We start from the raw sequence: 14,367 nt of genomic DNA on the forward strand, positions 1-14,367 counted from the left end.
CATTTTATTATCCTTATTTATCACCTCATTCTGTTCACTGTGTTCGTTTAATTAGGTTTCAAAATAACTTGAGCAAAACCCAAATGAAACTATGAAACCTCTATTCTCAATTTGAAATATTATTACTATAATTCGTATATTTACAGACGAGGATCCTGGAGACCAATTGGTCATATGCGTCCCTCCAGCCCTCTACTGGACAGCGTTAGAGATTCTTTTGAAGGGCACGAACAACTCGCTAAAGATTTTACAAAAGCATTCCAGGAAAACAGACACCTTTGTGACGTAGTTTTCAACGTAGGTCAAGGTAAGTAGGTTGAAACTGTAGGTGTTTATTTCACAAGAAAAATAAACCTTAAAAGTTATTTACAATTCTCGAACTTTCGCGAAAATGTTTTATGTTTGGAATTTTGGAAAGTATGATAGGTGTTTTCAAAGCTCTGTTATGTTAATTATATTTTAATTCCAAATCAAACAAAAAATTGCTAAGGATTTCTTATAGGAAGTAGCTAGCATTGTAAATATTTTGTTTATATAATAAATACAGGCATTCGAGAAAGACCTTAAGAAAAGCGATGCAATTTATGTCAGAGATGTTTCAATCAAAATATATATTGCACAGAAAAAATCTGTTTCTGTACAACGTATATTTTCAGAAATCTATTGTTTTTGTAAACAGGACAAAGTTTTCATCTTCACTAACTTCTTTTTGTCATAATGAACTGATGTCAACATGTGATAGCAATAAATACAAGGTAATATCATAAAACACGATTTCTAAGTATTCAAACTCAAAATAAAGATTTTTTTTTCAGTTCAGACTTTCCAATTTATTTCAGATTTTAAACTAAACTTTAGAACTATTGCATGAAAGAATTATGTTTACTGTCGTAAATGGACGTTTATTTTACAGGAAAAGACAAAAAGAAAGTCTACGCTGTTAGAGCATTATTAGGAGTTCGTAGCAGGTAAGCTGAAAAAGGTTTATACTGTTAAAGCATTATTCAAAGTTAGTAGCTGGTAAGCTGATGGCAGAAGTAAAGGTTATTTGGTGTTACTTTCAGGTTGCTTCTTGTTTTTACCAGTTACCTTGACACCTGTTATTTGCAACACGGTTTACATAAGAACAGCTGTAAGTTATTGGTAACACTTTTCATATATCGCTTGCAGGAATAAAACTGCAGTACGTTTATGATATACTTCTGTGTGAAGTTTTATATCACGCTTGATTCTTATTTTGGGCTGTCTGTAGTACGTTCACAAATATACTCTTTCGATATTTTTGTCCTATACATGTTTTTGCACGTGGCAATTTTGTTCCTGCGCGTTCCGAAAGTGTAGACAGAAATAATTTTCTATAAGCAAAGTATTTTTACATTTTATCTTTTTATCATATGTTTATTTAGGTAAGAAAAAGTGGCTAAGCGGAAATAGCTTTGCCATATGTGTTTCTAGATAGCTCAGTCAGTTGGAGTCCCTGTCTGTTGTTGACTAATGCGGTTTATAAAAATGTGTAAAACACCAAGTTTAGAAAGCTTTGTTTATTTATCATTTAAAGAATAAAGACAAAGCACCAGGAACTCTCACATCATTTCTAAACACGTCGAAAAATCGTTAATGGAGGTCATAGTTGAGTGAAAATGCCAAGTAGGAGTTGAATTTCAAAGATATGTTTAAGTCCTATATATACGTAAAATAAAATAACACGTTTTCTTGTAAAAACTGCAAAATAATAATAATCAACCAACTGAGCTCTTGTTACAAGTGAGTGCTTCTTGAAGAAAGGATTTTATTAGCTTTGGACCAAAAATTCACAAGGTATCTAAATACTTTAAATATACAGTGATTAGAACTGCGTGCAATCAGTTATACATATGTGTATGGTTTGTGCATATAAAAACAAAATATTCAAGCACTTTCGTGCCCTTCACCAGCTCAAAGCAAAATTTGAGGCCAGAAAGTTAATTTGAATCGTACAAATTTCATTAAAGGTACTTTCGTTTATACTACCTATTTCATTAGTCACTATTCAAGAAACTCACATTTGTAAGTCGTATTTGTGTACGAGTATATATTATTTAAAGAACTGTGATAAATCAATTTTCGTCTTTAACTTTAGTGTCAGATATATTCATTGCTTTATTTTTAGAAATAAATGAGTTCATCTACTTCTTTATTTGCACAATCCACTCCCTTACCTATTTATTTGTAGAGTTTTTCTGGAGATGCTCTATGGATTTAGTACTGGATTAGGATCTACATCCAATACCCTTGATCCAAGCAGCAAAATAACAACTTCATCCAGAAGCAAGTCAAGCAACTTTCTCCAGGTATGTGTCCTTATTTATCTCTTCCATTATTTCACCAAACAGTCATCTCGTTGGAAAATGTTTTACTTGTTAATAATAGAAATTATTCATGTATAAGTCAATGTCTTTGAATGAATATGGTGGAAAAACTAGCCATCTTGATTGTATTTGCTGATATTTTTATATTATAGAAGCAACAACTTAACTCAGACTGTTGCTCAAAATAGTATTTTAATCAATTACAGAGAGAGAGAGCAAAAAATATTTAACTGAAACGCTTGTATTGGAACAGTCCAGTAACTGGTGTAGTAGTCATAACAAGATAGTTAATGGTCACAATAGTTCTAGTTTAACGTTACTCAACTACCATAGATATATAGGAACAACTGCTATTTTTTTATTTACCTAGAATGTATCATGTGGAATCCTAAAAGTGAACTATGCCTACTGCTAATATGGAGATTTCTAGTTCATCATTGAATGCACTTATTGCTTTAGTTTATATGGAAAAATTGTATAGTTGTTTTCCGTTTTTTTTTTCATTTTGATTGATATGAAGTTGATTTTTTTTCCACTTTTCAAGCACAAATCAATAACATCGTCGAGGATACGAATGTTTTCTGCTCCATGACGTAAAATAACAAGAAGGGTTTCATATTATTTTTGATATGTGACTGAAAATTCAGTGTAATTAGAATTTTTTCTCTGGAAATAAAAATCCAGGTTTCAAGGTCTACGATTTCGTGGGTATCATTAGTTTATGGAAGAGTTAGTTTCGCATTTACATGACAAGCGGTGTGCCCAACTGCCTCAAGCGGCACCAATTTTCCTTTTACGTCATAGAGAAACAAACAAGCCTCAAGCGACGTTTTCATCCCTGTTACAATGACGTTGAGATGTGACATTTGAGAAAATGAATCCTGTCTGACTTGGCTTGAGAACTGACTCGATTTTCTAATTCGGTTGTTTCAGTCGCTAGTGTGGCAGTTTTAAAGAAATTAAAATATTGATTAAATGTTCTGTACCTTACTCAACACTCTCTATTGATTACTTGCATACCATGACTTTCACAAATAGAGCTTAAGCAATACCTGCAAAATCACACTATAGCCTAATCAGTATAATCACACAGAAGTCTAAAAATCCATTAAAAGTATGCAGCTGATGTTTTACCCAAACACTTGAAAAATATTTTGTTTTACACTAGGGCGATTTATGTTTTCTTTAAAGCGAAACACAGCTAATGTTACCATAATTTGAAGAGATATTATTAAAACTACATATATAAGATATATTATTAAGACTACATATGTATTAGGTCGTCAAGAAATGAATGTCGCGTGTTTTGAAACACTTTCATTATCCCCCAACCCCCAAAAAAACAACAACAAAAAACGTACATCACGTATAATAGTTAAACGAACCGCCTAAACGTCACGTTAGTGTAGCCTATGACATGTGCAAAGTTTAATATACTCTAGTCCCTTATAGTGATGGCACACGACGAGACACACATTGGGCATGTAATGCCGTTTGAATACAAGAAAGGAATACAACGCCTCTGTAGCCACAAAGAATATCAAAGAAGTTTATGGAAATGTTTGGAACGTTCGTAAGTGTCGACGATGGTTCAGCAAATTTCTTTCAGGTGACTTTAGCCTTAAAAACTGTGATGGCAGGGGCCGACATGTTGGAATTGATATTGGTGCTCTGAAGACTCTTGTTGAATCTAACCCAAGGCAACACACTCTTGAAATGGCCCTAAAATTGCATGTCTCTCATGAAAAAAAACAAAAACATCTAAGGAATATGGAAAAACTCCATAAAGAAGATGCTTGGGTGCCTCACGAACTCTCCGATGATCATCCTTTCTAACATGTGAACGCTGCTTCGTCTCTTCTGGTGCGTAATGCGCGTGTACCATTTTTGGACAAAATTGTCACCGGTGATGAAAAATGGATTCTCTATACGAATATCAAACGCCAAAAACAATGGCTCAGTCCCAGACAAAAAACACTTCCGACCCCAAAACCTGGACTCCATCCGCAGAAAGTGATGCTTTGCATTTGGTGGAACATCAAAGGAGTAATTCATTTCGAACTCCTCAATCCACAACGAACTGTCAATGCAGAGAACTATAGTCAGCAACTGGAACGTTTAAATCAAGCCCTTCATCAGATATTTAAATATTTATAATATGTTTTATTCTATATACAACAACTATTTCCAGTTCACAAAGTCTACTCATACAGTCTGCAACAACATTTGCAGTTCACTTGTGGTAGATCTGGAGATACAATGTCCACACAATGACCCTCACATTGTCGATGTTGCACCTCTGGATGTATGCAAGGGGCAGATGGTCCGTCTGGATGATGAACTCTTTCCCATAGAGGTAGTTCTGGAATTTCTAGATGGCAGATATGATGATCAGACACACTTGTTCAATCACAGAGTATGAAATAGTTCTTCTCACTATTCAACAGCTTTTATTGACGTACATTATGGGAAACAGTTCGTTTACAGAAGTACTGCTCCAATTCCAACATCTGATGCATCAGCCTAAATGATGAACGATTTGTTGAAATCTGGCATTATAAGGATTGGCGAACTTCCTACTTTTTTCTTTAATTTTTGTAATGCCATTTGCTGTGGTTGTTCCCACTTAACCTTGTTATGTTGGCTTTTCTTGGTCAGGTGTGTCAGTAGTGGAGTGACCTTAGCATAGTTTTGGATGGACTTCCTATAGTATCCCACTAACTCCAGGAAGAATCTCACTTGTTGCTTGGTCTTCGGACTACAACGTCCATAACAGAATAATTGACGTAGCACTTAGATAGTCTGATGATCAGACCTGCTGTCCTCACTCATCCGAATAATTCTCTGCGTTTCTTCAGGTGATCTTCCCAGGTCTTGTGTAACATCTTCCTCATCAGGTGGTTGAATGTCGCTGCTGAGTTGACTAACCCAAACAGCATCCACTTGAATTGGTATTATCCGTTTGGTGTCGCAAAGGCTGTTTTCTCGATGGGGACAGGAGGGAGGCCGATCCTAGAAAAGAAAAAGAACTTGGCCCTATCTAGTTTCACCATGATAGTCTCTGTGTTGCACATAGGTTCGGAGTCAAATTTCGTCAAAAGGTTCAGCTTCTGGAAATCTATACAGAAGTAGTTTGAGCTGTTACTCTTCTTCACGATTACCACTAGTGAACAGTAGGCTGAATTCGAAGGCTCAATGATTCCAGCTTTTAACCTTGCCGAGACTCCTTGCTTGATCAGGTCTCTCATTGCATAAGGCAACTGGTAGGATTTCACCTTGACTAGATCCATGGTCGTCGTCTTTATCTTGTGTTGTATGGGGTTTGTCTTGCCTGGCATACTGGCACAGTAGATCTTGTAACTCTTTCTTCTGCTTGCCAGTAAGTTCTTCACTGATGTTGACGTCTTTGTACATCCCATGTCCACCCAGTGGTCTTACGTCTAGTAGGTCTTCATCTTCTTTGACAAAGTCACTATCTTCTGGTTCTGCGTCTATCATAGCCACACCTGCAATGTCCATCTGTGCCTCAATAGCTATACCCGTTAGGTATTCTCCCCTCTCAAATTACCTCTTCAAAAGGTTCGCGTGGTAGATCTTGACCTTCCCGTTGACTTTCACTCTGTAGTACATTCTGTTGACCACTTCCTGCAATTGAAAAGGTCCTTTTCATTGCAGGGTAAGTTTGTTGTTGCCTGTTGGTAGCAGAACCACGACCTTCTGTCCGACTTTGAAACATTGATCCTTGGCATTCTTGTCATATAAATACTTCTGACTGTTTTGAGCTGCATATAAATTTTCTCGAACAAGTTGACAGATCTCCTCCAGTCGGATTCTAAGGTCTAACATGTTCCTCATTTCTGACTGATCTTCTCTTGTCTACAGATCTTTCAATACGCATAAGACCTCGTACTGTTCTTCTCTACAGTAACTCGACGGGTGAAAATCCTGTACTTGCTTGTGGAACTTCTTGGTAAGCAAATAATACTGCCTGCAGGTACCTTTCCCAGTCACGTAGTCTCTCCTGGAAAATCTTCTTCACCATACTCTTTAAGACTCGACTGACTCTTTCACAAAGTCCATTACATCTGGGGATGTATGAGGTGGTAAAGAGCTGCCAAGTACTGATGAGTCTGCACACCTTTTGCATCAGTTCTGAAGTAAACTGGATTCCTCTGTCAGTCAAGACTTCTTTTAGAAAGCTCACTCTGTAGAACACTTCCAGTAGGGCTTCTGCTATTCTCTCCATGTCTATCTTCAATAGTTCTATGGCTTCTGGATAACGTGTCACATTGTCGACTACTGTCAGTACGTACTGGTTTCCCTTGTCAGATACAGGTGCTAGTTGCCCAATAAAGTCCACAGCTACTCTGCTGAACGGATCTTATATGAGAAACATCTCACCCAGTGACACCTTGGCTACCTTCACTCTATGTATTGTCCTTTAGCAGATGTCACATTACCTGCAGAATCTGGTCACATCGCCGATGACGCCCAGCCAATGGAAGTTGCTAGTGATCCTGTCTGCTTATAACGCTAAAAACCGTGTTTCGATAACCATGGCGGGTACAGCACAAATAGGCTATTGTCTACACGAATATACCCATAACTTCACGACTGTTACATATACACGTCAGGAAAAGTAAAAGTTCTTATAACTTTTTAAATTTATCAGTAGAGTACCAAAAATATTTATAAAGTGAGAGTATATTTCGAGTCGCAAAACGTTTTTGGTTTTATATTAGCATTCTAATGTACTTTTATATTCGTAAAGTAAGAACTGATTTTCTTTATTTGATTTATAGTATTTAAATCATCTTTAACACATTAATGTTTACATAAACTTTGTAAACTGTTATTTATAATAATGATATAGATCATACTGAGCAACTTTATACAAAGCCACCACAACGAAAAGAAAGAAGACAAAACGAATCCTTACCGTACGGAAAATTTTATTTTATTTAAAATATTAGGCAGGTGGCAGCACTGCCTATGTAGAGATGGCTCCGATTGTTCATCGAAATGATATTTTAATTATCTTCTCAATAGGTCTTCAGAACTTTACAATACTATACAGTGTTTCCTTTTATAACAATATCTATGTAGTGATTGAGTCACAAGTTCTGGGAATGTCTGTAAATATCATAGCAAAAAGTTTGAATTTCTTGTTCTTCTGTTTCTTTTTCATTACATGATAGCTCAAATACTAAAACAATGGTTTCGACCAATTGCACTGAGGTGACATTGGTTCAAACGGAGTATCCGCTTTTGTAAGTATTATTAACTAGTAGTAATAAAAAAACTCACAATTCTAGTGTAAACGATGCTATCATTACCCCTTTAAGTTACCTTTATTACAGAAATTTTATATTCCTCCAAAAAGCTTAAGTACGAGGTGAAACAGGACTTACCAGGCAATAACAGATAAACAATAAATATTACAGTTAGAACCTCATTGTATTTAAAACTTTATTATAAATACAAGGTTCCTATGTCTATTGAAACACTACGTTAAAAACAAGTAAACAAGTAAAGAAAAAAACTAAAAAATAAGAGAAACAAATGTAGGGATGGCTAATATCAATCCTTCAAAAACAATGTAAAAAGATAGTAGGGATGACATTTGCGAGAATTAACATATAGCAATATATATATATATATATATAACTATTCAATCACAAGTGAGTTTAATTTATCCTATTTTTGTTTGTTAACATTCTACTACACTGTGTGTCTGTATTATGTAGGGATGATGCAACTGCCATCCATACTATCTTGCTTGCATTGTTTTTGAAGGATTGATATTAGGTATCCCTACATTTACTTCATTTTTTAAAATTTTTTCCTTACTTGTTGAGCTTAAACTAATAGAAATAGTTTAATGACTCCAACTTCAGGTATGTCTGATATTTGAAACTAAGTCAGGATTCCGTGAACAAATATATTTTGTAAAAATTTACTGCAGCATTTAAAATTTTCAATCTGAACAGCACTCTATGTAGAACATGGGATAAATGGTCAGGTCAGCATGGAGCATACTCTGTGAATTTCAGTAGAAATCAACCTTTTATTATGTTTTCTAGGTGCCGCAGATGCATGAGCCACGGAACAAGAGTGTTCCCTCTAGCCCTATGGTGTTCCGAGCATTTTCTCGGCTCGGCAGTTGGGCAGGCTGGGGTATGGGCAGTAGGAGCAGTAGCAAGGATCGACTTAGTACTGACAGCGGCTACTCCAGCGGTGGGCTGAAGCGGTGGCAAAGTGGCAACAGTAAGTTTCTGTGATAAAACATTATAATATACAACCTTTCCACAGGAGGGGGCGGGGTGTTCTAGGTTAGCTGTCTTCAGCATTCACAAATACTTTTTTCTTCATTTGCTACAAATTTACACAAAATATGTAAAATGCCTAAGTGAAACTGATTAGTGACGGTCTGGAAATCTTAATAATTTGTCCTTAAATCCTGCATATTTTGGAAATTTAAAAGGATTTATAATTAAATGAATTGTTTTTATCCGTTCTGTAGAATTGTTTTGTTTGTTTTTGTTTACCTGTTTGCTTGTTTTTGGTTTTGTTTGTTTTTGAATTTCGCGCAAAGTTACTCAAGGATTAGCTGCTTTAGCCATCCTTAATATAGCAGTAATAGACTAGAGGAAAGGCAGCTAGTCAATACCATCCACCGCCAACTCTTGGACTATTCTCTGACCAACGAAAAGTTGGATTGAATGTGACATTACAACGCCCTTACGGCTGGAAGGGCGAGTATATTCGGTGAGAGGATTCCAACTCGTAACTCGCCAATTGTGAATCGAGTGCCTTAACCACCGGGTCTTGTTTGTTTTGATAGACGAAAACACTATTCATATATGTATTTAATTTCTCTATAATTCTATTTCAAAACAAATGTAAGTGTATATGTGTATTATGTTATAAAACAGTAAGTGTGATGCAATAAGAATTATTGTCATTAATATACATACATATTATTCTTAATGATTCACGATTGATGTTCATTACATAACCAAAAAAGAAGATATAGATGTGTTATTTATTTTGTAACAGATGAGATTAAATGTATGTATAATTTTCTTAAATGAATATGAAAAGCAAACTTTATTATTCATACCTGTCCAAAAAGAATAAAAAAAAAACATTAGTTGGGATGTTGCTGGCTCCAGCTACAGTTTGATTTGATTAATATAAAATCTTTTTCCTCTAGGACTGTAACTTAATTTTGCATGAAATGATTTCTCGCATATTACTTCCGCCCTATTGAATTTCTGGCGCTACTAAGTTTGGGTCTTGAAATTAATTATTTTGATGTCAATTTCATTGCTTAGCCAATGGGACATCCATAATGAATTTACCTTCTAGCTATATTTTCTGTCTTATACATAAAGTATACTCTTCTACTGAGGTAGAGGTTTTTCGGTTGTATTATGAATTGTGAATTTTGGAGTTTACCGATCAAAAATTATCTTCAAATTCAGTTATGTTTTGCGTATTTAATCATTACATCTGTCAATTGTTATATAACAACTTGACAAGATTGATTAGCTTTAAAGTACTGTGGTATACTAAATTCTTTGTTTCTACTCTGTTTCTTATTTAGATACCTAAATATTTATGAATAAAACCAAAAAATTGTTATATGTATGATTTCAGACAAAGACAAATCTGACAAGGAAGATAACTCCATGGTATGCGATTCTGGAGTTGCCTTGAGCATGTGTGCAGATGCTCACAAAGTGGACAGAAATAAACTTTGCCAATCAGAGGTAGATGTAGAATAATTGTATCTTACTATTAAGTATAACACAGCTGTCTTTCAGAAAACATAACACTAACTTATTGAGTTAAAGTAAAAAATATCATAGGTTTTTTTCAGTTAACATAACTTCTATTTTTATGCAAGTATATGTATGTAACATTTTGAATTGGTTTATCATTATGTTTTTGGAGTAAGTATTTAAATTTGGAAGTATGTAGACCATTGTTTCGTTTTGGATATAACACTCAAGCTTTGTACTTGTTAATTTGTACCTTATCGAAATTTCTAACCAATATAGAAAACGGTATTTCATGTAGAGACGAACGTTCATTAGAATAAATCAAGCAATGCTTAAATCCAGTCCTTAGCAATCCATTTTTCAGAAATGCCATTTGAAATATTATTGGACTTTCTTTTTATTTGTTCTTTAGCAGAAATAATGTAAAATTAGATTGTAATATAAACTTTAATAATGATATTCTGTATAGCTTAATCCTACCACTTGGTTTGTAAGTATACAATTTCTATACATAAAACTTTAGTTCATGTAGAAACCAGTTAATACTTAGTTCTTTTATAACACTTAACCTCTCTTTTGTTCTCTTCAAATAAGATTAACATTTCGTTTTTCATTAAAAAAATATCGTTAATATAGACAGCTACACCATGAATTACTGAACATGCAATAGCTGGAATTCACATAATAAAGCCAAACGACTGGGTGGCTATAAAGAAAGTTTTACAGTTCATCGGGTCATAGCTCAGAAACAGTATGACATAGTAAGGTTAAATTGCGCAATGAATGTTAAGGATATAATGTGGACGCAAATACCTCAGTTATTATATGTTGCCGCAAGGGGCGCCACTATGACCTTATGTCTGATCAATCACAGCAACTCTTCAAAATGTCCTCCTCCAGCGTCCAGAATGCATTGCGATCTTGTTACAACGGACATTAGAGCAACAGAGCAAATCCCATCTGGTATGTTGGCCGCTTTCCGGACAATTGAATCCTTGAGGTATAGAATTGGGTGAGGTTTCCCATGGTACACGTTCGGTAAACGAGGTTGCTATTCACAAGGGAAATGACTTGAAATGATTCTGTAGTGAAATTGCTTCCCTCCCCCCTGCAAGATGTGATTCACCTTGTTACTAATATGGGGAGAAGCAGTATCCTGCATAAAACCGTATCACATCTCGTTGCTGCAGCATGGGAACCAAATAGGTTATGAGCACTGAATGGTATCGTGCAGCACTGAATGTGCAGTTTTGCAGTTTATATGTTCATGTTTTTTTTGTTTTTTAAATTATGATACAATAACAAACTCAGCTGTGAAATCTCACCACACTGTTACCTTAGCATCATGGGGGTGTGCAGGAAATGCCACATGTGGATTAGTTTCCAACCAGATAATGTAGTTGGATAACAACACGCGTGTTGATACTTCCAAGAAGGGTAAAGTGTGTTTCATCAATTCATAAAATATTGGTAGGTCATTCGTCATCGACTCACAGTCTTTCCAAGAATTGCAACACAAAATCAACACATTGGTTTAAATACGTCTTCTTCAGTACTTGAACATGATGCAGCTTGTAAGGAAACACCATCAAAGAATCTAACGAATAGTTGTAATTGACAAATCCAGACACCGGGCGAGACAACGTGCATTGTTGTAACCATGTGCACTTGTTCTGATTAATTCTCCTGAGGTACGGCTGACATCAGCGATAGTTTCAGTAGGTTTCGGTGGTCTGCCTTTATGTCGCTGATCACAAGTGCAACCTCTTTCCTCAAGTCTTTTATGAGCTTACGAACAACAACACTGGAACAAGATCCCCTACAGATGTTATGCACTCTACAGTATTTCCTGACAGCTGTCTTAGCATTACATCCTTTGGTGTAATAACATTTCACTAGTTCGTACCTTTATACAAACATATGCTGCACTACAGTAGACAGGTCAATTGATACTTATGGGATATATGAGATATAAATTACAGTGGCACTACTGTTGGCAACACGTGCCAACTTTGGCATTTCTAACTGCACGCATGACACCCTGAACCTCTATACAAACATATGCTGCACTACAGTAGACAGGTCAATTGATACTTATGGGATATACGAGATATAAATTACAGTGGCACTACTGTTGGCAACACGTGCCAACTTTGGCATTTGCAACTGCACGCATGACACCCTGAACATGTATGTGCAATTTAATCTTCTTACATCATAGCAGTTGAGATATGACGCGCTGAACTGCCAAACTTTCTTTGTAATCACCCTCTATACCTGTGTTTGGTGTTAAGGATTTAAATCATTTATATATATACATTGCTTTCCACAAGCCTCTATCTAAAAGGAAGAACAAATAGGTTAATGGCGTTTAGTTGATACTAAATAAAAAAAAGTTTTATATTATCACTTCTAGAAATTAGTTTTTTAACAACTGAAATATCTTTTGAGATTAGCTGGAATATCATATGCACCATTTACCGTTTATTTTCAGTTTAATATAATTGAGTTCGATTGCGACACATTCCATACGTTGATTGAGTACCTCCACACTGGCTCTTGTATCTTGACATGTAACTCCATTCCTGGCCTTATATGCGCAGCAGAGCATTACGACCTACCAGAGCTCCTCCAAGCTTGTTTCCACCACGCCAAACAACATTTGCGCTTAACAGTGGTGAGGACTTTTCTTTGCTAATAGATATTAAACTTTTTATAATGACGTAATTAACTGTCTCGTTATAATTTGGTAAACACCTACATTTTAGGACAGTCATTGCCAAATATATAAATTTATACTGTTATTTTGACTGACTCGTCAGGTCAACTTGTATAATTAATTATTTATTATAAAAAGCAAATAAGATATTCGTACAAGTTGCCAAAACTTACTGTGCGTAACTAGAATGCATAAATTAAACAAGAAATAAAAATATACAAATTATTTAGCTGAAATAAATTTATTCAGACAAAACGTAAGTGTTAAACATACAACAAAGTCATGTGTGCAAACTGAGTTTAGCGTAAGTAATCAAGCCTTCACCATTAAAAATATAATAAATATTTACAATTTATTTGAAAAATGATGGAGAGTAACAAATGAAATTGTTTCATTTTCTGTTTTAGTTAGAACTGGAAAGTTCGCGTATAAAGTTTTTCAACTACTTCGCTTCTAAGTGAAGACTGACTTAATTTACTTATATCTGAATCAATCTGGACAGTCTATCTAAGAATGTAAGACAAGATGCAAACTAGGCATGAAAATTATGCTAAACTGAACAATGCTTGCATTAAAGATGAAGAGAAATATTCCGTATGTATTTCATAGCCAACTCAAATGTGGGTCCTCTTATGTATTAACAGTATAGGAAACTCGTGCGAAGTACCTGTTTATAAGAATATCACAGAAAATATGTTTCTGGTTTTAACATGTTGACAGGCGTACGGCTTAAAGCTTTTGTTTTAACCTGAAACAACATGATAAACAGTACAAATTAAATGGTAGAATTTCGAAATAGTTATCAATACACTCATATAAATTATCTGCTATGGGTTGTCTGTAAGCCTTAATACTGAAACATTAAATATGCCTTTATTTCCCAAAAATCTTAATTAATATCTTAAAATAGAAGATTCAGACTGTAGCTCTAACATACCACACTGTATAAATTATAGGCATTGGATAGTTATTCTAAAACACCTTTAATTCATGATAAGAACACCACTTTAGAAATAGATGGTATAGTTAAATTTTAACTCACAGTTTACAGAAGTACTTGTAACTTAAACGTAAAAGTATTCTTCAAAAACAACTCTACATGACACTTTGTGTAATTCACTCATTACTAAGGGAGTTACTGTAATTGGCATTATCTTGATAATGAAATATGCATATTTTAGAGGGTTCGAGATCACTGAGTCACATCTAGACCCCGTTATGTTTTCAAGTTGAACCAAGCTTTGTGTCTTGGTCATGTTCTAAGCAATTGTCCAAATTTATTCATCAGTCTCCAGCTATTATTATTCAGTAGTGCTCGAATTTTGATCGCCACGTATTTTATCTGAATTGTAGCACCCAAAAAACTTTTAACAAAAAATTTCATTCTTTCAGGTGTGCTCCATGCTAAATATCTTAGAGAACTACTACTGGCGATACAACTCAGCGTCAGAATTAGTAAACATGATACTCATGTTTATCGACACTAGGGCGGCGCAGCTATTCTCGCGCCAAG

The 14,367-nt window shown here is 35.1% G+C and overlaps 1 protein-coding gene across 1 annotated transcript in view; it reads left to right on the plus strand.

Moving 5' to 3' along the window:
• The window catches only part of LOC106478167, a 77,809-nt gene that overhangs the window by 52,059 nt on the left and 11,383 nt on the right, over nucleotides 1-14,367 (plus strand). The window contains exons 10-16 of the mRNA XM_022381732.1: nucleotides 147-307; nucleotides 914-968; nucleotides 2,213-2,330; nucleotides 8,432-8,615; nucleotides 10,011-10,123; nucleotides 12,630-12,812; nucleotides 14,247-14,364. Of these exons, the coding sequence (XP_022237440.1) occupies nucleotides 147-307; nucleotides 914-968; nucleotides 2,213-2,330; nucleotides 8,432-8,615; nucleotides 10,011-10,123; nucleotides 12,630-12,812; nucleotides 14,247-14,364 (932 nt within the window). The remainder of the gene's footprint in view (nucleotides 1-146; nucleotides 308-913; nucleotides 969-2,212; nucleotides 2,331-8,431; nucleotides 8,616-10,010; nucleotides 10,124-12,629; nucleotides 12,813-14,246; nucleotides 14,365-14,367) is intronic.

The sequence above is a fragment of the Limulus polyphemus genome, unplaced genomic scaffold, assembly GCF_000517525.1.
Source record: "Limulus polyphemus unplaced genomic scaffold, Limulus_polyphemus-2.1.2 Scaffold9, whole genome shotgun sequence".
NCBI lineage: Eukaryota > Metazoa > Arthropoda > Merostomata > Xiphosura > Limulidae > Limulus > Limulus polyphemus.